The sequence below is a fragment of the Brassica napus genome, unplaced genomic scaffold (genome assembly GCF_020379485.1).
Source record: "Brassica napus cultivar Da-Ae unplaced genomic scaffold, Da-Ae ScsIHWf_1729;HRSCAF=2359, whole genome shotgun sequence".
In the NCBI taxonomy this organism is placed as follows: Eukaryota; Viridiplantae; Streptophyta; class Magnoliopsida; order Brassicales; family Brassicaceae; genus Brassica; species Brassica napus.
In genome coordinates, this window is record NW_026015146.1 from 1 (window position 1) to 19,508 (window position 19,508).

The 19,508-nt window shown below is 37.2% G+C and overlaps 3 protein-coding genes and 1 long non-coding RNA gene across 6 annotated transcripts; 3 read left to right on the forward strand and 1 right to left on the reverse strand.

The window, feature by feature from the left end:
* Positions 1-227: 227 nt before the first annotated feature.
* LOC125598511 lies at positions 228-2,194 on the reverse strand. The gene is made up of 2 exons (XR_007332462.1): positions 1,519-2,194; positions 228-266 (listed from the first exon to the last, which is right to left on the reverse strand). It is a non-coding gene; the product is annotated as an uncharacterized LOC125598511 (long non-coding RNA).
* Positions 2,195-3,068: 874 nt separating this feature from the next.
* On the forward strand, positions 3,069-4,314 carry LOC125574881 (ethylene-responsive transcription factor RAP2-3-like). 2 transcript variants are annotated; one of them, XM_048772550.1, is made up of 2 exons: positions 3,069-3,352; positions 3,575-4,314. In XM_048772550.1, exons 1-2 carry the CDS (start codon positions 3,190-3,192, stop codon positions 4,144-4,146), a joined length of 735 nt encoding a protein of 244 aa, XP_048628507.1. In that variant the 5' UTR covers positions 3,069-3,189; the 3' UTR covers positions 4,147-4,314. The 2 variants fall into 2 exon arrangements, with proteins under 2 accessions (XP_048628507.1, XP_013693827.1); XM_013838373.3 differs by having other exon boundaries at positions 3,104-3,352; positions 3,578-4,314.
* A 1,844-nt stretch (positions 4,315-6,158) lies between these two features.
* LOC125598514 (60S ribosomal protein L19-2-like) lies at positions 6,159-8,937 on the forward strand. Its single transcript, XM_048772555.1, has 4 exons — positions 6,159-6,278; positions 8,152-8,214; positions 8,419-8,479; positions 8,588-8,937. Exons 1-4 carry the CDS (start codon positions 6,159-6,161, stop codon positions 8,935-8,937), a joined length of 594 nt encoding a protein of 197 aa, XP_048628512.1.
* A 2,563-nt stretch (positions 8,938-11,500) lies between these two features.
* Positions 11,501-19,256, forward strand: LOC106401673 (phospholipase D zeta 1). Of its 2 annotated transcripts, XM_013842228.3 has the most exons (20): positions 11,501-12,005; positions 12,291-12,392; positions 12,495-12,601; positions 12,701-12,839; positions 13,061-13,231; positions 13,677-13,850; positions 14,275-14,517; positions 14,602-14,718; positions 15,283-15,422; positions 15,537-15,686; positions 15,984-16,140; positions 16,222-16,701; positions 16,883-16,993; positions 17,154-17,300; positions 17,390-17,587; positions 17,709-17,810; positions 18,043-18,174; positions 18,448-18,513; positions 18,601-18,662; positions 18,741-19,256. In XM_013842228.3, exons 1-20 carry the CDS (start codon positions 11,748-11,750, stop codon positions 18,988-18,990), a joined length of 3,306 nt encoding a protein of 1,101 aa, XP_013697682.1. In that variant the 5' UTR covers positions 11,501-11,747; the 3' UTR covers positions 18,991-19,256. The 2 variants fall into 2 exon arrangements, with proteins under 2 accessions (XP_013697682.1, XP_048628506.1); XM_048772549.1 differs by lacking the exons at positions 11,501-12,005; positions 12,291-12,392 and having other exon boundaries at positions 12,585-12,601; positions 13,069-13,231.
* The last annotated feature ends 252 nt before the right edge of the window (positions 19,257-19,508 follow it).

Consider the following 19,508-nt stretch of genomic DNA (forward strand, 5'->3'; position numbering starts at 1 on the left):
TGTGAAACGCTTTTTTTTTATTCTTCTTCTCTAAGAAGTCGCTGCCTTTTTGTATCCTCGAAGTTTTATTAAAGACTTGTGTTTGTGCTGCTTGTTTTTGTGTCACATGTCTTGGTCGTTGTCCCACGGCTTGGCAAATTTTATAAAGAAGACTTGGCATCTTTGTTTCTTTGTTCTGTCACATGTTTCTGTCTTTACGTCTTGGCTTTCTTGGCATTTTTGTTTCTTTTGTGTCACATGTCTCTCTCTTTACGTCTTGGCTTGGACTGTCACATGAGAAACAGCATGATAAAAACAAACTGACAGAGAGATAGCATGATAAGAAACAAAACTAATGGAGAGATGGACAATATTATACATTAACCAGCATGATAAGAAACATCATTTATCTTACAAACAGAGAGATATACAACATTAAACAGCTATTTTACATTAAGATAAGGCAATTATCTTACAAACTCGACACAAACAGCTCACAGAGACAACTAAAGCACAACTAACGACTCGACACAAACAATTTTTGCTTGTTAAATCCAGATCATACAGACGCAACTAAAGACTCAACATATCTTTAATAAGTTTGTTTTTTAAGGCAAGTTCGAGTTCAGTTAATGGCTCAGTCTTTGCAATTAGAGAGTCAAGCAATTTTTGCTTGTTAAGAGTATCTTTTTGCTTGTTAAGAGTATCTTTCAAAGCAAAGTTCTTCTGTCTAATACCCCAGATGCTCTGCAACTCCTTTTCTTCCTCATCCAACTTCGTTGCATTGCTCACAGCCCTTTTTCCTTTCGCCTTTGCCGCTTTAACTCCAATAGGGCGCTTGGATTGATCATCCTCTCCAGCCACAGAAGTTGATGATTGTGCAGAGTGTTCATCTAACTTCCTCCTTTTTGACTGCACCTTATCTTTAGTTGTAGATGCGCCACACCATTTCCCAACTACAGGGTTTTTGGAGGTGTTCAACCAAGCACTGATGAGCACCTGATCCTCTGTTGGTGTCCACTTCCTTGTCTCTTTACGGTCCTCCACAGTGTGGGCTTCAACGTTTTCTTCTTCAGACCAAGGACCGAACAAAGAGACATTTAACGCAGAGATATCTACACTAGGTTGAGTGTTTGGTTGTTGATGGTTTAAGAGATCCATAAAGCTAGAAGGTTGAGTATATGAATCCATAAAATTGTTTATGGATTCAAAAGAAATAGGAACGTTGTAAGGAAGTCGAAAAGGAGAAGTATTTGATTGTTTTACGTGTTGTTGTTTAGGAGTATTGTTCAGATTTTAAAGGAAACTTAAAAATTTTAGTTGTTGAAGTTACTTTCTTTGTGTGTTAATGGCAATCAATGTTCATACCTACAACTAAAAGAAACTACAACTAAAAGAAACACGACAACAAAAGCAAATCACATCCACACAACTAACAGATACCATTTAATTTTCAAACCTAATCAAGCTCTAACCAATACCATTTAATTTCCAAACCTAATGAAGCTCTAACAAAGTATTAAAGACAAGTCTGCTAACCTCTTGCTGATTGAAGTGAAATATGGATCTTCTGGCCATGTTGAATCCGTAATGAATGAAAGGAAACTCTCCAACTGTCGGCTCCCGCTTCTTGATGATCACCACTCCTCACACAACCAACAAAAATAGAATTATATAAACAAAGTAATAAACCTTGATCAATCAATTATTTACACAGATAACCGAACACAAAATGATATGAAAATAAAAACAAGAACAGCTTGGTGTGATAATGTGAAACACAATCGACTCTGCTTCCAGACTAATAGAGACAGTTCTTCCTAAAATTCATCATCAACACTTGTTATAACAAACCAACCGACTATGTTTCTATGCAAAGGATTCAATATTTTCAACAGTCAAACAAAACTCTACTACCAATCTAATAGATATCACCTTCCTCAATATTATCAAATATATCACCACTGTTATCATCTTTTAATAAAAGTTCTTTTTCAAAAGACAAGGTTCGAACTTATCTTGCTTCTTCTTCCATCTTGTCTGAGTTATATCCTTCCTCCATCCTTGCTTTCTCTTCAAGGTTCATCATAACAGCGGATCACGAACAGAGAGTGTGAGATTTCAGACCAAATCAAAAGGATGATTTCTTACCGATAAGGAGACCGAGACGAGATTTCAGACCAGATTCGAGAGAGACGACGAGAATCGACACGAGAGAGACGACAAGAATCGAGACGAGACAGACGGCGAGAGAGACGGCGAGAGAGACGACGAGAGAGACGGCGAGAGAGACGAGGAGAGAGACGGCAAGATTCAACACGAGAGAGACGACGATACAGACGGCAGAGATTACGAGAATCGAGACGAGACAGACGGCGAGAGAGACGACGAGAGAGACGGCGAGCTTCGAGATGAGAGAGACGACGAGACAGACGACGATCGCCGAGACGACATAGTCGACGAAAATCGACATATACGAAGAAATTCAAGTGAGAAGACGAAGAAGTCGAGAATGCAAACCAAAAGCCATTCGACTTTGTCGCGACGAAGGAGAGAGAGAGCATTTGATTTGCGGTCGAATCACAAGCCGCCACGTAAGAGCTTCTTAGCGGCTCTAAAAAGCCCAAATAAGACAGCGGTTCTAAAGTTTTTTGGCCTTTTTCATTTATTTTTAATCACTTTTTTTTAGGAGCCTGTTGTTAGGAGCCTGTTGTTAGGTATTCTGGAGCTGCTCTAAGATAGCTCACCACTAATGGTGCTCTCAGTACATCGCTCTAACTCCATGTTCTTTGACTCGTTTATTTTACGTATAAAAGATGAGGTGTACTGATTCAATATATATTTAGGCTAGGAAGCATTCATTACCCGACGCTCGTGGAGGCAACACTCCAGATTCAGATTAATCATAAATTAATGACATTTTCATACGTTTTTCTTCAGGTATCAAAACGAATCATCTAGTTTTGTCGTTATCTGGATTCAATTTGTTGTAACCGTCGTGTATCAAGGAACATGTGTAAGAAAAAAAAAGGAACATGTGTAAAAGCTTTCTCATTTTATACTGCAAAAGCTTTCCTATCTTTTATTTTATCAACATATACTGTACTCTCTATACATCATTTATCTTCGCCTATAAATGCGTTTCACGTCCACCAAACTCATCTCTCTCTTGAAACCCAGCATAAGAGTGAAATAAAAGAAACAGAGAAAATGTGTGGCGGTGCTATCATATCCGATTTTGTTCCTATCCTCACCAAGGCCAAGGGTAGGAAACTCACGGCGGAGGAACTCTGGTCTGAGCTCGATGCTTCCGCCGGCGACTATTTATGGAGTTTCCATCCCACCTCCAAGCTTCAACCCACCAACCAACAAGGTAATATTAAATTAATCATGCAAAAAAAAAATATGTAGTAATTTGAAAATCTAAGAAAATTAAATAGTTGGAATAGTTAAAGAGATTTTTAGTAAGTTAAAAAGGAAGAATTATTTTCTAGAAGTTGCATGAGTAATGATGATAAAAGATTCTGTAAAATAATTATTTAGTTTATTGTGGAACTTGGCTGTGTATATGTAATCTTGCACTTTTAAACTTTAGAAGTGGCGTTGAAAGATGAGGCGGTGGTGAAGGAGAAGGAGAGGGAGCCAGCGACGACGGAGAAACGGGGGAGGAAGAGGAAGAACGTTTACAGAGGGATACGTAGGCGTCCGTGGGGAAAATGGGCTTCAGAGATACGAGATCCACGGAAAGGCACCAGAGTCTGGCTCGGGACGTTCAACACGGCGGAGGAAGCCGCCATGGCTTATGACGTAGCTGCTAAGCGTATCCGCGGCGATAAAGCCAAGCTCAACTTCCCTGATCTTATTCCTCCTCCGCTGACATCACCCCCAGTGTCAGACGATCAGCCTCCGGCGAAGAAGCTCTGTGTACTCTCTCAGAGCGAGTTAACTCAGCCGAGTTTCCCGGTCGAGTGCATTGGGTTCGGGAACGGTGACCAGTTTCAGAACCGGAGTTACGGGTTTGAGCTTGATTACGATCTTAAACAGCAGATATCGAGCTTGGAGTCTTTCCTTGAGCTTGACGGTGGTACCACGGGGGAGCAGCCGAGTCAGCTCGACGAGTCAGTGGATGTGTGGATGATTGATGATGTCATCTCATCGTATGCATAAAATAAAGTAAATGTAATAAGTGAAAATCAAATAAAGTCTGTAATATATGGAACATATGTAACCGCCGTTACTTTCTAAGGCTTTTTACCATTACATGGAACTGATGATGATGATTATGTGGTTGGTAATGGGTGGAGTTATCGTGAATCACATCGAACGTTATATTTATGGTTCGTGGTATTTTGTTTTATTTTGTGTTATTTTGTTTTACTTTACCAGTTACCACTACACCTGATCACAACAAAGTTTACTAGTTGAAACCACATTACAATATTTTTTTTTAAATTACCTTTTGTCTTGTGAAATTTAGAGCACGAGCATTGGAAGTTCGGGGGTGGAGTTCACACGCTTCCCCAGAAAAAAAAATTATAATATGCTACAGTAATCATCATGTTTCGCCATGCTTCTTCCGTATGAACCCGAATCATCACTGTTTAGCGGATCCCACGTCACGTGACGGCCCGCTATTAGTCAATTTATTTTTTATTTTTTTATTTTTAAAATAAAAATAAAAAAAATAATAAAAAATTCAAATTATGAACCGTAATAGGGGGTTCATTAACGCTGGTGCTCTTAAGACGGGCATGAAGAGACGAACTAGCGGTCTTTTTCTTTTGCCGATTCTCGCAGGTACGTATGATTCTCGTGTACCTATGAAAAAGGTTATATGATTATGTTTAGAGTGTTTCTTTTTCATTATTCATAGGGAACTTTAGTGGAAAAAGTCTGATCCGTTACAACATCGAAATTCTGAAATATCTCGATTTTGAGAAAAGAAAAACACAATAGCAACATCTTACCTACGAGATAAACTTCATAACTCGAAGAACGATATCTTGAATGCAAAATTACAATAACTTTTAAAAAATATTTTTTTTTTAACTTTATTTGATTTTAAGATTCTTCTATAATAAACTCGTCTGGCTAGCCAGGGCCGGCTCAATTTGAAGCCCTAGAGCAAAAACAAAAATTTGTACTCTCTAAAATTTATATTCCGATAATGTTTAAAATATTTATAAAATTTAATCGGTAATATTTTATATATTTTGTAATGAAAATAAAACTATATACATATCAAATAATTTTGGGTCCTTTTCAGTTTAAATTATTATATTTATAATTTTTTATATATAAAAATATAAATTTATAAAAAATTGGACCTTTTATTTATTATTATAGAGGAGACACGAGCTTGGGTCAGGGGCGGTCACACCGCTTGTCCCCCTAATAAGCCGGCCCTGCGTCTAGCACGTCGTTGATTAAGATGCTAAGATTTTTTTGTTCTCTTGTAAATGTGGTTCAACTGTAAACTAATTACCCTATCCTATCTTGAAATTTATACATGCATATGATTAAAATAAAGTAACGTTGATTGGTTTAGGTGCATGAACCATTTTGAACACTATATTGTCAATAGGTATGTAGATATAGAACATTCAACAAAGCACCTAGATCAGAAATCACATGTAGCAAGAAAAGGTTGCGAAGAAGAAGTTTGTGACTGATCAGATTCATGTAATCATCTATATTATTATTTATTAATGTATGGTATATTATGTTATCAGTGAAAACAAGTCACGACTAATACATGAAACGATCACAAGCAATGACCAAATCAAGAAGATGCTTCACCTAAGTACGTACCAATAAGCTGTTGTTTTGTTACTATGGTTGTAAGTCCACATGAACAGATCTAGAGAGTCAGACCACAATATACGACACTCAAAGCTCCTTTCTGATCCGAGCTACACATTTCATGAGACGTTTCACGCAAGCACTAATAAACTGCTGTTCTGCTACTATGATCGTGAGTCTACATGAACAAATCAGAAGCGATCTAGATAGACAGTACACGACACTCTTAGTCTTAGGTTCCCGACTGATCTAAGCTACGAACTCCAAATAGTTTCAAATCATTATTCTAGAGCTAAGATCCAGAGACTAAAGTCTATTACCATATAGGTTCAAACTCCATCCCCCAAACCTCAGAAGGAGGAGCTTCCAGAACAGAAATGGTGGCATTGGTATCAACATCGAAGACAAGGACGAAGCTAACAAGCGAAGAAGACGCTGCAATTATCCCCGAAGGATGCGCCGCCACAGCCGCTACTCCCAAGGAATGTCCCGTATTGGTACGGACAATATTTAGCTCATTCGCTCGCCATAACTTTGATAAAAAAGTAGAGAAATAGAAATATAATTATTTACTTTTTCTATTAAATGGAAATTGCTTCTTTTTTTTCTTGAAAGATTATTAAAATTAAATGGAAATTGTTAGCTTTTCCTTATTTCAGATCTAAGAAATATGTTAAGGATAAATCCTATAAGTACTGTAGTCTCAATATACATTCGATCAATTACAATAACGGCTTTCTTTGACCTTATTCTTCATTGTTTCTTCTTCGTAACCACAAACTCCAACAACATGTCGCCCAGAATGCCCAGAAGCGTCTCGCCGCATCCGTAATGAAGTGCGGGAAAGGAAAAGTGTGGCTTGATCCCAGTGAATCTAAGGATATCTCCATGGCTAATTCCAGTAAGATTTTGATACTTTTTTGCTGTTTGATTGAGTCTTACTCTTACGTAAGATCTCATGTTGATAATCTTCTTCTTAATATACTGAGATTTATTATATAAATAACTCTATCAGGGCAGAACATTAGGAGCTTGTCAAGGATGGTTTAATTATCAGAACCCTCCAAGATCCACTCACGTGCTCATGCAAGGACTTTGAACGAGGCCAAACTAAAGGGACATCTGTAACGACCCGCTCCTGGAGTATTTTTAAATTTGAAGGAAATAAATCGTGAGAGGTTTGATTCATCAAGGAGTCTATTTTTCTAAGTGTGGAAACACTTATATCCATGAAGGTTGGAAGAATAAGTTGTACTTTGACAAGTTTCGGATCATAAGTGAACTTATGGAACGAAATTGAAATGGGCTGAGTGACTGTAGAACGATCATGAAATGATCGGAGCGTACGTAAGGAAAGGTCGAGACCGCATGACTAATTAATGAATGTTCGACTACTGGACAATGCGGGTTCCAACTAAGGAAAGTTTGACTGGTCATCTTTGGGAGAATTTTACGGAAGAAAGATCGGGATATCGAGATTCATATAAGGAAAGAAGCGCATAGATTCTTCGAGTATTGATGGCAAATTTTGACCAAGCCAAATAAGAAAAACAACAATAAATTTCCAGCTTGGTGAGCAAGTCCAAGAGCAATATAAAAAGGGACCTCCAGCTCTCTTTCTAGACACAACTCAAAAATCAAGTCTTAGGGAGTCTAGAGAAAGAACGCAGTCTTAAAGAGAGAGTTTGGGCGGTGAGGATCGAGCAAGGAGGATCGCAAGATTCTTCGCCGGAAAACACAACTAGGTTCAGAGTCTTCGATCTTTTAAGATCAATCCAGGTGAGGACGTGATTCGTGGCAGTCCAATAAGAATTATTTTGTCTAGTTGATTCAGTAAGAACGTGTGTATGCTTGGATAGAATTTGTTTATGGAAAGTTTTTTCATCCTATTCATAGGAAAATGTTTGATAGAATTCGTTTAAGGAAAGTTCGTTCTTCGTTTTCTTAAGAAATGTATGATAGGAATTGATTAAGGAAAGTTCGTTCATCGTGTTCTTGAGAAATGCATGGATTATCGAGTTATGTTAGGATGTTTATGTGAGAAATGAACGTTTGATCTTGAGAACCTATGTCAGGAAATTATAATGCGTTAAAGGAAAGAATAATTGAAATGTAATATAAGAAAAAGGTTAAGGAAAAAGGTTAAGGGAATGTAATGGACCGACGGGTCACAGGTTGGCTACGGCCGCAGGTTTGGCTACGGCCGCAGGTTTGGCTTCGGCCGCAGGTTGGCTTCTGCCGCAGGATTATGGACCTTCGGGTCGAATGGTTAAGAAATGTTAAAGTAATGGAACTAGTTAAGTAAAGGAATGATAGAACCGGATGCTAGGGGTGTTAGTATTGATTGAGTGTTTGATTATTGGGCTGTAGTGGGCGGTATTGAGCGTCCTCACTGAGTACTTTTGTATGCTCATGCCTCCTTTTGCGATGCAGGTAAGGTTGATTATGTAGACCGGAGCGCGAGGCTATAAAGACCATCGGCAAGGGTTTTTAAAATGTGGGTAATGTTGAGAGGTTTTGTAAAAGATATTTTATTATAAACTACATGATTTTTAATACTTAGTATTGGGTTTTATTTATAAAGTTGCAGTATTTCTCATGTTCATCCGATAAAATTTGACTCGATCTTTTACTTAGAAATTTTCACGTGTTTTCAAAGATTCACGGGTTTGGGTGTTTCAACGTCACTCTGGTTATGGTAATGAAATTTCATGTTTGAAATATCTACTTTTTTGGTCGCATATTATCTTTTGTAATCTCTTGATAGATTTGAGATTTCCTTATTCAATATTTATTGGGTTTTCAGGTAAGAAAAAGGGTACAAGAGAGGTGAGGCAACCCACCAAGGTTCTCTGGATGAATAGACTGAGGGTGTTGAGGCGTTTCCTTCTCAACTACCGTGAGAAAAACAAGATCGACAAGCACATGTACCATGACATGTACAAGAAAGTGAAGGGTGGCGTGTTTAAGAACAAGCGCGTGCTTATGGAGAGCATCCACAAGTCCAAGGTTGAGCAGGCGAGAGAGAAGACACTCTCTGGCCAGTTTGAGGCCAAGCGTGTTAAGAACAAGGCTAGGAAGGAGAGAAAGTTTGCCAGAAAGAAGGAACGTTTAGCTAGAGGAGCCGGAGGTGGAGAGATAGCTGTTGTGTCTTAAGTTTACTTCTTCAATAAGAAATTGTTTTCTTTTACATGATTTTGTTGGAACCGTTTTGCTCTCATGGTTGGGATCTCACTAATTTACTATTAATAAACGGGAAAATGGTTATTAAAATCCCAAACTTACAGATTTTGGCCATTTAAAGCATCTACTTAGGCTTATACAACTTAAAACATCAAACGTTTATTGACTTTTATTTTTATCCTAAACTTTGTTTGACAAAGCCACATTAGGCACATCGTTAAACTCTCTAACAGAATTATAAACAGAGTTAATTAACTCCTAAGTCCAGTTAAATAAAAGATGTCAACTTTTTTAGGCTCGCAACTACCTGTAGGCATATGCAATTCCATAGCTACCGAATCAAAAGCCGCTTTGAAGAGTTGCGAGAAGCTCTGCGTTTCTCAGGCTTATTTGGAAAAACCCCAAAAAAACTAAAGTGTGATTGATGTATATGATAGAACCATATTATATAAACTACAAATAACTGAATATCGTAAAGAATAAATTTGATAAAATTATACCAAAGATTAAGAAAATGATGATTCAACTGCAGAGGCGAGATATTATCTATTTCCTTCTTATTATGAGTATCTCGCCTCTGCAGTTGAATCATCATTTTCTTAATCTTTGGTATAATTTTATCAAATTTATTCTTTACAATATTCAGTTCTGCATAGTTTATATAATACAGTCCTATCGTATACATCAATCACACTTTAGGTTTTTTGAGGTTTTTCCAAATAAGCCTGAGAAACGCAGAGCTTCTCGCAACTCTTCAAAGCGGCTTTTGATTCGGTAGCTATGGAATTGCATATGCCTACATGTAGTTGGGACCCTAAAAAAGTTGACATCTTTTATTTAACTAGACTTGGGAGTTAATTAACTCTGTTTATAATTCTGTTAGAGAATTTAGCGATGTGCCTAATGTGGCTTAGTCAAACAAAGTTTAGGATTAAAATAAAAGTTTGATGTTTTAAGTTGTCTAAGCCAAAGTATATGCTTTAAATGGCCAAAATCTGTAAGTTTGGGATTTTAATAGCCATTTTCCCATTAATAAACTCATAGTTTATTTTCTATCTTCGCATTATCTATTTCACCAATTTGTGTATGGATCTAGCAAATGAAAGACAAGTTGGATTGATCGTTGTCTCAATTTTTTTACTAGAAGTTAAAATAGGAGATAAAGTATCATGTGTTAAAACTTAAATGATTAGGGACAGTAATTGTGTACTGTAGTTCATCCCTGCCATATCAATGACAGTAACTTTATACGGCAAATCAATGACGGTAACTAATTTGTACAGTGGTGCACACGATTTAACCATGTGCTAAATGATTCAAAATCACAACAACTTTCAAAATTATGGGTTAGAAAAAGGCAGTTTAATTATCACTTGATTAAGTATTTGGATATAATTAATTATGCTTTAAAAATGATTTTAATAAAACAAAATTAACAAAATAGATCTATGAAAATTATATTTTACAGGAAACTGGTAATTGTGTTGGCTAAAACCAGTGTTTTGAAACCCGACCCGGACCCACGGTTGAACCGGTAAACCTGGATGACCCAGAAAAAAATCCGGTTTGGATTTTGTGAAAAACTCAATATTTAGAAACCCGCAAAAATCCGTAAAAATCAAGTAAAATCCGAAACCCGATACCGGTTGAACCACCGGTTGAACCAATAAATAATTTTAACTTCTTTTTTTAGTTTTTAATTATGTTTTTAGATTATGTTTTATATTATAAATTTCCAATTAATAAATTAGGTGATGATTAAAAAAAAAGTTAGGTTTTCTCTTTTCAATTTTATATTTGTAATTTTTAGATTTTGATGAAGATTTCACTATGCCACCTGAAGAAAATGAAATGAACGATGGTAGAGAGAACCAAAATTAGTTGATGTGATTTGGTGTTAGTTTATTTTCGTTATTGACAATTTATTACAATGATCTTTTACTTTTGGTTTATTTTGTATTTAAAGTTTAATTTATTATTCACATTACACATTTAAATATTTATAAATTTTATGTCTTGATTTTTTTAGATGTCATACATTTTACCTTGTTAGAGAAAATTTTAAATAGTTTAAACTATTTTTTGATATTTTGTATGTCAGATGAAAATAAAAATATAAAAACTAAAGTTAAGTATTTTTTAAATATTTTTAAACATAAATATATACATATCCAAACTATTATTTTTCTTTCTTAAAAACCATTTACAAAATATCAAACTTTAGTTTATATATTTTTATTTACATAGCTGATATATTATTATATAATAAAATTAATTTATTTATTAATCTGCCGTTCACCCGCGGTCGACCCAGTGACCCAGCAACCCAGTAAATCGTCCGGTTCAGTGTCCGGGTAGGGTTTAAAAACATTGGCTAAAAGTGAGTAGCTTACTGATTTTTCTCTACAATGTCATTTTTTGAAGATATGTTTCTTAAATAAAACTTGATATAATCTCAAATAAAAGGAACTATATTATAAGCTTAGACTATATATATATAAGGTGTGTAAAATTTTTAAAACACGGATCCGGTTTCGAAGTACCATCGGCGCAAATTAAAGAAGGTCAAAGCAGACGTAGTTCATATCATCTTCACTTTGCTTTCTTTGTAAACAAAACCAACACCGTCTCTCTCTCTCCCACTTTTGAATTTTCCCTCAGATTCATCATCTCTATCGATCCGGTCATCTGATCGGAAATTCCCTCAAGGCCAAAAAGGATCAACACGCGATTTTTAGATCTTGAAAATTCGGAGATCGAGTTGGGGAAATTGCGATCAGAGGATGGCGTCTGAGCAGTTGATGTCTCCCGCCGGTGGCGGCGGCGGCGGAGGAGGAGGAGGACGATACTTTCAGATGCAGCCGGAGCAGATTCCTTCGATGGTCTCGTCGCTCTTCTCCTTCGCGCCGGCTCCTACGCAGGAGGCGAATCGCATCTTCGAAGAATTGCCTAAAGCTGTAATCGTCTCCGTGTCTCGCCCTGATGCCAGCGATATTAGCCCCGTGCTATTGTCGTACACCATTGAGTGCCAATACAAGCAGGCAAGTCCCTCCCTCCCTTTCAATCATCCTCAGAGTTATGTTGTTGCATAATTCGAATATTATGAGTATTGATCGAAGTAGAAACTATATTCGTTTGGGGAGACCTTTTGTTTTCTTTGTATAATCTCACAATCACAACTTTTGAAGAGATGGTCTTTTGAATCGTCAAGTCGATGTGATATGGCTGACATGTATCAAATGCATAACTGTAGTAGAAACGGTGCTTGTTTTAGTGGAGCCTTGATTTGATTTTCTGACTTTAGCATTTTTTTTTTTATGTAACAGTTCAAGTGGCAGCTTGTGAAGAAAGCTTCTCAAGTATTTTATTTGCATTTTGCATTGAAGAAACGTGCTTTTATCGAAGAAATTCACGAGAAGCAAGAACAGGTTTGTGTTCAAGCTTTAAATATTAAAACTTGCTTTACTAGTTTGTCTGCTTGGCGTTGCACTGAGTTTTGATGTTGTTTTCTTTGGAATATAATATTAAAGGTTAAAGAATGGCTTCAAAATCTAGGAATAGGGGATCATGCACCCATTGTGCAAGATGAAGATGTTGATGAAGTCCAGTTACATCAAGAGGAGAGTGCCAAAAATAGGTTAGACTTGCTGGCTCCATTTCTGGCTTTATAAGTTGCTGATGTACTAGTCCAGCTGATGTCATTATTTACTTACAAGTAGGCTCTTTTTTCTTGCAGAGATGTTCCTTCAAGTGCTGCTTTGCCAGTCATTCGCCCTTTGGGAAGACAGCAGTCCATATCAGTTAGAGGAAAGCATGCTATGCAAGAATATCTTAATCATTTTCTAGGGAATCTTGATATTGTCAATTCACGAGAGGTATATTTTTATAATCTATTTCTCTGCGTGGCTAAACTACTCTATCATAGTCTGTACTTAGTTTTGCCAAGGGTTTTTCTCTTTCTATTCTAGCTAGAAATAGCAAGTGAATGATGAAGGTTTCTATGCATTTCGAGCTATTATTCCCATATTAATTGAGCTTCGTTCCATCTCAGAGGGGCTATACGCATGCATTGTTAAGTGCTAAATACGTAATATAGGTTTGCAGGTTTTTGGAGGTCTCGATGTTGTCATTTTCACCAGAGTATGGACCCAAACTGAAAGAAGATTATATCATGGTTAAACATCTACCGAAAATTTCAAAGAGCGATGATTCTGATAGATGCTGTGGATGCTGCTGGTTCTGTTGCTGCAATGATAACTGGCAGAAGGTATGCAAATTGTAATTTTCTTTTTCATATCGTTTAGTTTGTAGATTGCTATGGGAATTTGATTACCTCTGGATTTCCTATTGGATGACTTGTCCCCTTTTCCACTCTTTCTTTGTCTCTTAACGCATCGAATGCCATGAAAAAATGATATATCAGAAGAAAGTAGGTTTCACCGTTAGTAGCTCTTTTATAATACCAAAATTTGTTACTACTCTCATTGGAGGACTGTTGAGAATTAAAATTTTCTGAATGTTTAATCACACTGGTGAGATATAAAGTTTGAAGAAGTATATAACTGCTGTAAATCTTTATGTTCACAATGTATGTGCTATCAAATATTGTAATCGTCTCCTTTTACAATTTATACTTTTTGCTTCCAATCAGACACTCATTGGTAATTTGAGATATAAGATCATAGCTAAGGTTATTTTTTTCTCCAGTACAGGTGTGGGGGGTACTAAAGCCAGGCTTTCTTGCCTTGTTGGAAGATCCATTTGATCCAAAGCTATTGGATATAATTGTTTTTGATGTCCTACCAGTTTCTAATGGAAATGATGGTGCTGATGTATCACTAGCAGTAGAGCTGAAGGATCATAATCCGCTGCGGCATGCATTCAAGGTTAGCAGCTACTGTCCTACATATCTCTTAGAATTTACATTTTTGCTTAATTCATCTGATAAGCCTCCTTGGTATTCATTTTTTCGTCACCCTCTTGTGTAAATAACCTGTAATGTTGTTGTTTTAATGCTTCTATATATAATTTTTTTTTAACTGTCCAAGGTATCTTTTGTCGATTTCCTAAGTTTGCATCTTTTTGGCTGATCATCAACTTGGAGCTTTAGTTGCACCTTGGGAAACTGATAGCCAAGACGATTAGTAAATTGCTGTCAATTAAAGTGGGATTCTATAAAATCCTTGTTTCCGTAACCTTCCATATTTTATTTATCATCAGTTTCTTGTCCCCTTTTAGTTTTTTTCCCTGGTTTACATGTCAATAAAGGGGTGGAGAATTACTGTTTCATAACTTTGTTAAAAATACCAGGTAACATCTGGAAACCGGAGTATAAGAATAAGGGCGAAGAGTAGTGCAAAGGTTAAAGATTGGGTGGCTTCTATTAACGATGCGGCCCTTAGACCCCCTGAGGGTTGGTGCCATCCTCATCGCTTTGGCTCATTTGCTCCGCCGAGGGGTTTAACAGATGACGGAAGTCAGGCCCAGTGGTTCGTGGATGGTGGAGCAGCTTTTGCAGCCATGGCTGAGGCCATTGAAAATGCTAAATCTGAGGTCTGCCACTTTTCATTCAAGGGTGTGGAGACGGACGATGAGTTGATTTTCTTACTTATTCAACTGATCTGATTTGTCTTGTAGATTTTCATTTGTGGCTGGTGGGTGTGCCCAGAACTCTATCTTAGGCGCCCTTATGACTCTCATACATCTTCCAGACTTGATAACTTGTTGGAGAACAAAGCTAAGCAAGGAGTTCAGGTACGTACTACAGACATCTATGTACTTAGTAGCTATTTCTTCTATATTGATGCTTCTTTAGTGGGCTAAGGAGATCTTACTTGCCAGCTTAGGAGGGATGAACGCATGTTAATGCGTTCATTTTTGTCTTTGTTATTGAAGGCTATACTCTCTTTGGCATGCCTCCTAAGACCTATTGGGTGGCCTTGCAGTGAATATTTGATGTTGCTAAATCAGTCATTGTTTCTGTTTATACTTGGTGACGAATTGAATTAGTAAAATAGAAATAGTGTTGGATGGGATCATTTCTTCCTGTCCTCTCAAAAATTAGCATTTGGTTAGTTTATTCAATGCTTGTTATACTCAGGATAATTCCTTGGTTAGAGTAAATGCTGACTTCGTTTTCTTGCACTTTTAGTCTGGAGGGGTAGGTTTCTGTATTTCATAGTTTTATGAGTGTAAGAGTTTTATATACTTCTACTCAAGGAGGGTTGCTTCTGTTCTTCACAACAGTGTAGACATGTAAATTTCAGTGCACTGTTTCGAATCTCAAGTTTTCATTTGCTTATTACTATCACTTTTCAGATATACATCCTTATATACAAGGAGGTTGCTCTTGCTTTAAAGATCAACAGTGTATATAGCAAACGCAGGCTTCTTAGCATTCATGAGAATGTGAGGGTACTTCGTTATCCTGACCACTTCTCTAGCGGTGTCTATCTCTGGTATGATATGGTGCACAGTTCTAATATATTTCTTTCTTGTTTATTAGTTCTAATATTCCTAACCACAAAATAAACAGGAATAACTTTGATTTATACTTCTGCATGTCTTTGCAGGTCCCACCATGAAAAACTCGTCATCGTCGATCATCAGGTTTGCTTCATTGGAGGGTTGGACTTGTGTTTTGGCCGGTACGACACGTTTGAACATAAAGTAGGAGATAACCCTTCTGTGACATGGCCTGGAAAGGACTATTACAACCCTAGGTAAGAATTTCCCTTTCACAACGAGTATTAACAGATTTTAGTATTGCGAACTAAGAGGCGAGTTGATTTTTAGATGTAAATGGAGTCTCTTTTAAGTTTACCAAGTTTACCTTTTTAAATAAGAACAAATTATCTTTCACTTTTCAGTAATTTTGACTGTGATGTTTGAAGGTAAACTGTTCGGTGCTTTCCACCAATCAGATATTGAATCTCCAATACAAACCAGGATTGCCACATTTTCATCTTTCTGAATTCTACCCTTTGATTACTGTTTTAACGCCTTCAAATTTTTTGCAGAGAATCTGAACCAAACACTTGGGAGGATGCTCTGAAAGATGAGTTAGACCGTAAAAAATATCCACGGATGCCTTGGCATGATGTGCATTGTGCTTTATGGGGTCCACCTTGCCGTGATGTGGCTAGGCACTTTGTTCAACGCTGGAACTATGCTAAGGTTTATCCACTCGTCATGAACATTCTTCGATCTCTTTGATTTTTGGTGTCATTATCGTAAAATAATCAATGATCGTTTCAGAGAAACAAAGCACCATACGAAGATTCAATTCCGCTTCTTATGCCCCAACATCACATGGTTATACCCCACTACATGGGAAGGCAAGAGGAGTCGGACACTGAATGCAAGAATGACGAAGACAGCATTAGAGGGATTAGAAGAGATGATTCATTTTCTTCTGGATCATCTTTGCAGGACATTCCGTTACTTTTGCCTCAAGAGCCAGTTGATGAGGATGGTTCGAGTAGGGGGCATAAAGCAAATGGTACTAACAGTAGAAATGGTCCATTCTCTTTCCGGAAATCCAAAATAGAACCAGGTGTGGGAGATACTCCTATGAGGGGATTTGTAGATGATCGTAATGGGCTACATCTTCCAGTGGCAAAGCGTGGTTCTAATTCAATTGATTCAGAGTGGTGGGAAACACAAGAACGTGGTTATCAAGTCGGGTCGCCAGATGAGACTGGACAAGTCGGTCCGAGAACTTCATGCCGCTGTCAGGTGGGTGTTTTGGAAGTTTACATATACCATTAATCTATTGCATTCCCAGTTTATATTGCAAAGAGGCTATTGTGTAAGTTGCTCCTCTGTTTCCTTCTTGCCTTGCTTACAATCTTCGAAATTTTCTCAGAAAAAAACAGAATTTCCCGTCAATATTTACACTGATTGCACCTATTTTCAGATTATACGAAGCGTCAGCCAGTGGTCTGCTGGAACAAGCCAAGTTGAAGAGAGTATCCATTCTGCTTACCGTTCTCTCATTGATAAAGCTGAACATTTTATCTACATTGAGGTATTTGCTATAAGAATTTTTCTTTATAGAATCACAATTTGACAGCATCATGTAGAATTTTATTAAAACAACCTGCCATATTCGCATTATAAAAGTAGTGGACATAGGTTCACATGCGCTCCATTTTTCTGACTTCACATCTTGTGCTATGCCTATCCAGAATCAGTTTTTCATATCAGGCCTTTCTGGAGATGACACAATAAAGAACCGTGTCTTAGAAGCGTTGTACAAGAGGATTTTGCGTGCCCATAACGAAAAGAAAAGTTTCAGAGTTATTGTTGTTATACCTCTCCTCCCGGGGTTTCAGGTTACTTTTCCTTTAGAATGCTGTCTTCATTTTTCAAAAGTAATTTCCTCTGATATGCATTTGTTCTAAATGACCTATGTACCTGTCAGGGAGGTATTGATGACAGCGGTGCAGCATCAGTTAGAGCCATAATGCATTGGCAGTATCGAACCATGTACAGAGGACATAATTCAATATTGAACAATCTTTACAAAACTGTTGGCCCAAAGGCTAATGATTATATCTCCTTCTACGGCCTTAGGGCGTATGATAAACTTTCCGAAGATGGACCTGTTGCCACTAGTCAGGTAACAAATTAATCATCTATGGGTTAGATTTTCATCGCTGCCTTTTTAGTGCATGTTTTTTTAATGTGTTTAAATGTAGTGACTGCTGAAAAATGTGAATAATATCTCTCTCTCTGTGCAGGTGTATGTTCACAGTAAAATCATGATAATTGATGACCGTGCAGCATTGATTGGATCTGCCAATATCAATGACCGGAGTTTGCTTGGCTCAAGGGATTCTGAGGTCAATATTTTACACTCACCTTATCTTTTTTTGGGTGTTATGCATCGATTTCCAAAAGCCTAGTTTATTTATGTGAACACCTTTTTCTTCTTAAAAGAGAGTATTGATGCTAACATGTTATAGCGAAGTTTATACGGAATTGATTTTAAAGTACATGCTGAATATGTTATTGTAATACCGTATGTACGCTGAACATTAAGAAGCATAACATGCTTGTGTCCTTTTATATCAGATTGGAGTACTAATCGAAGACAAAGAGTTGGTAGATTCGTTCATGGCTGGAAAGCCATGGAAGGCTGGGAAATTTTCTTTAAGCCTTAGGCTCTCTCTTTGGTCAGAACACCTTGGACTTCGTAGTGGAGAGGTTCGTATCATATCCTTAATTGTTTCTCTATGTTGGATGATTTTTCTATAGTATAACCATTGGAGTCGAGAGATTTCAGTATATAAACACATTTAATACTTCAATTGCCATGAAATTTTTTCTTAGAAACCAATGTTGTACTTACACCTAATGATCTAAACCTCCCCAGCTTGAAATTTCAAGCAATGGCTGTGATTGAAGAGGGTCTTCAAGACTCTTAATGCTTCCCGTGCTAGTATTTACAATAATCAGATCTCTGTCTTTTTTTTTCAGATTGATCAGATAATTGATCCTGTTTCTGATTCAACCTACAAGGAGATATGGATGGCAACTGCAAAGGTTAGAAACATGATTTACATAATCAACATTTTAATTTCACTGGCCAAATATATATATAACCTTTGAGCTATTTATATCCCAATGCAGACAAACACAATGATATATCAGGATGTCTTCTCTTGTGTACCCAATGATCTCATCCATTCAAGGTACAATCCCGGTTTGTCTTTCCCTTTTCCATTTTTGGACACTATCACATGATTCCTCCTGGGTATGTATATACGCAGAATGGCGTTCAGACAAAGCATATCGTATTGGAAGGAGAAACTGGGACACACAACAATCGACTTGGGAATAGCACCGGAGAAGCTGGAGTCTTACCACAATGGAGACATCAAGAGAAGCGATCCGATGGACAGACTAAAGTCGATAAAGGGACATCTAGTCTCTTTCCCTTTAGATTTCATGTGCAAAGAAGATCTAAGACCTTTCTTCAATGAGAGTGAATACTACGCATCAGCTCAAGTCTTTCATTGAGATCATAACCTTATATACTGATCTCGAATCTATTCAGCGACTGTTCTACACGGGAAAAAACTTCATTGCTATCTTTAACCAATTCATTTCAAATGTTTATGGGAAAGAATTAAAGATGTCTGTATAGGGAGGGATATGTGTGATGTTGGAAACAAGAGGGAACTCGGAAGAGAAGCCATTTTGCTATTTTTTGGTTGCTCTCTTCCGAGGTAAAGAAAGAACAAATTCATTTTCTTTAAGTTAAATATTTAGTATCTTATACTCGACTTCAAATTTGTCACCCACATGATTTGTAGTATATGTAAAAGAAAGACTACTGAATAATCTAATGTCGGTTTCGAGATCCACGAGCGGACATGTGACATGTTTGTGCCTTTTGTTGTTTGGCTCAGAATCAAACAACTCCATCTTTGCACTGGCATCTCTTTGTTGTGACATAGTTTGTTCTGAGTGCTTATATCTGCTTGTGGGATACAAGTCGCAACTTACAAAATAAAAAGTAATACCATGTGGAGGAT

Coding starts and splice junctions, on each gene's coding strand:
- LOC125574881 (XM_048772550.1), top strand. CDS start 3,190: ATGTGTGGCGGTGCTATCATATCCGATTTTGTTCCTATCCTCACCAAG. Junction 3,353..3,574: donor TCAACCCACCAACCAACAAG/GTAATATTAAAT, acceptor TTTAAACTTTAG/AAGTGGCGTTGAAAGATGAG.
- LOC125598514 (XM_048772555.1), top strand. CDS start 6,159: ATGGTGGCATTGGTATCAACATCGAAGACAAGGACGAAGCTAACAAGC. Junction 6,279..8,151: donor CCAAGGAATGTCCCGTATTG/GTACGGACAATA, acceptor ATTGGGCTGTAG/TGGGCGGTATTGAGCGTCCT. Junction 8,215..8,418: donor TGCCTCCTTTTGCGATGCAG/GTAAGGTTGATT, acceptor TCTTTTACTTAG/AAATTTTCACGTGTTTTCAA.
- LOC106401673 (XM_013842228.3), top strand. CDS start 11,748: ATGGCGTCTGAGCAGTTGATGTCTCCCGCCGGTGGCGGCGGCGGCGGA. Junction 12,602..12,700: donor GAGGAGAGTGCCAAAAATAG/GTTAGACTTGCT, acceptor TTTTTCTTGCAG/AGATGTTCCTTCAAGTGCTG. Junction 16,994..17,153: donor AACATTTTATCTACATTGAG/GTATTTGCTATA, acceptor ATGCCTATCCAG/AATCAGTTTTTCATATCAGG.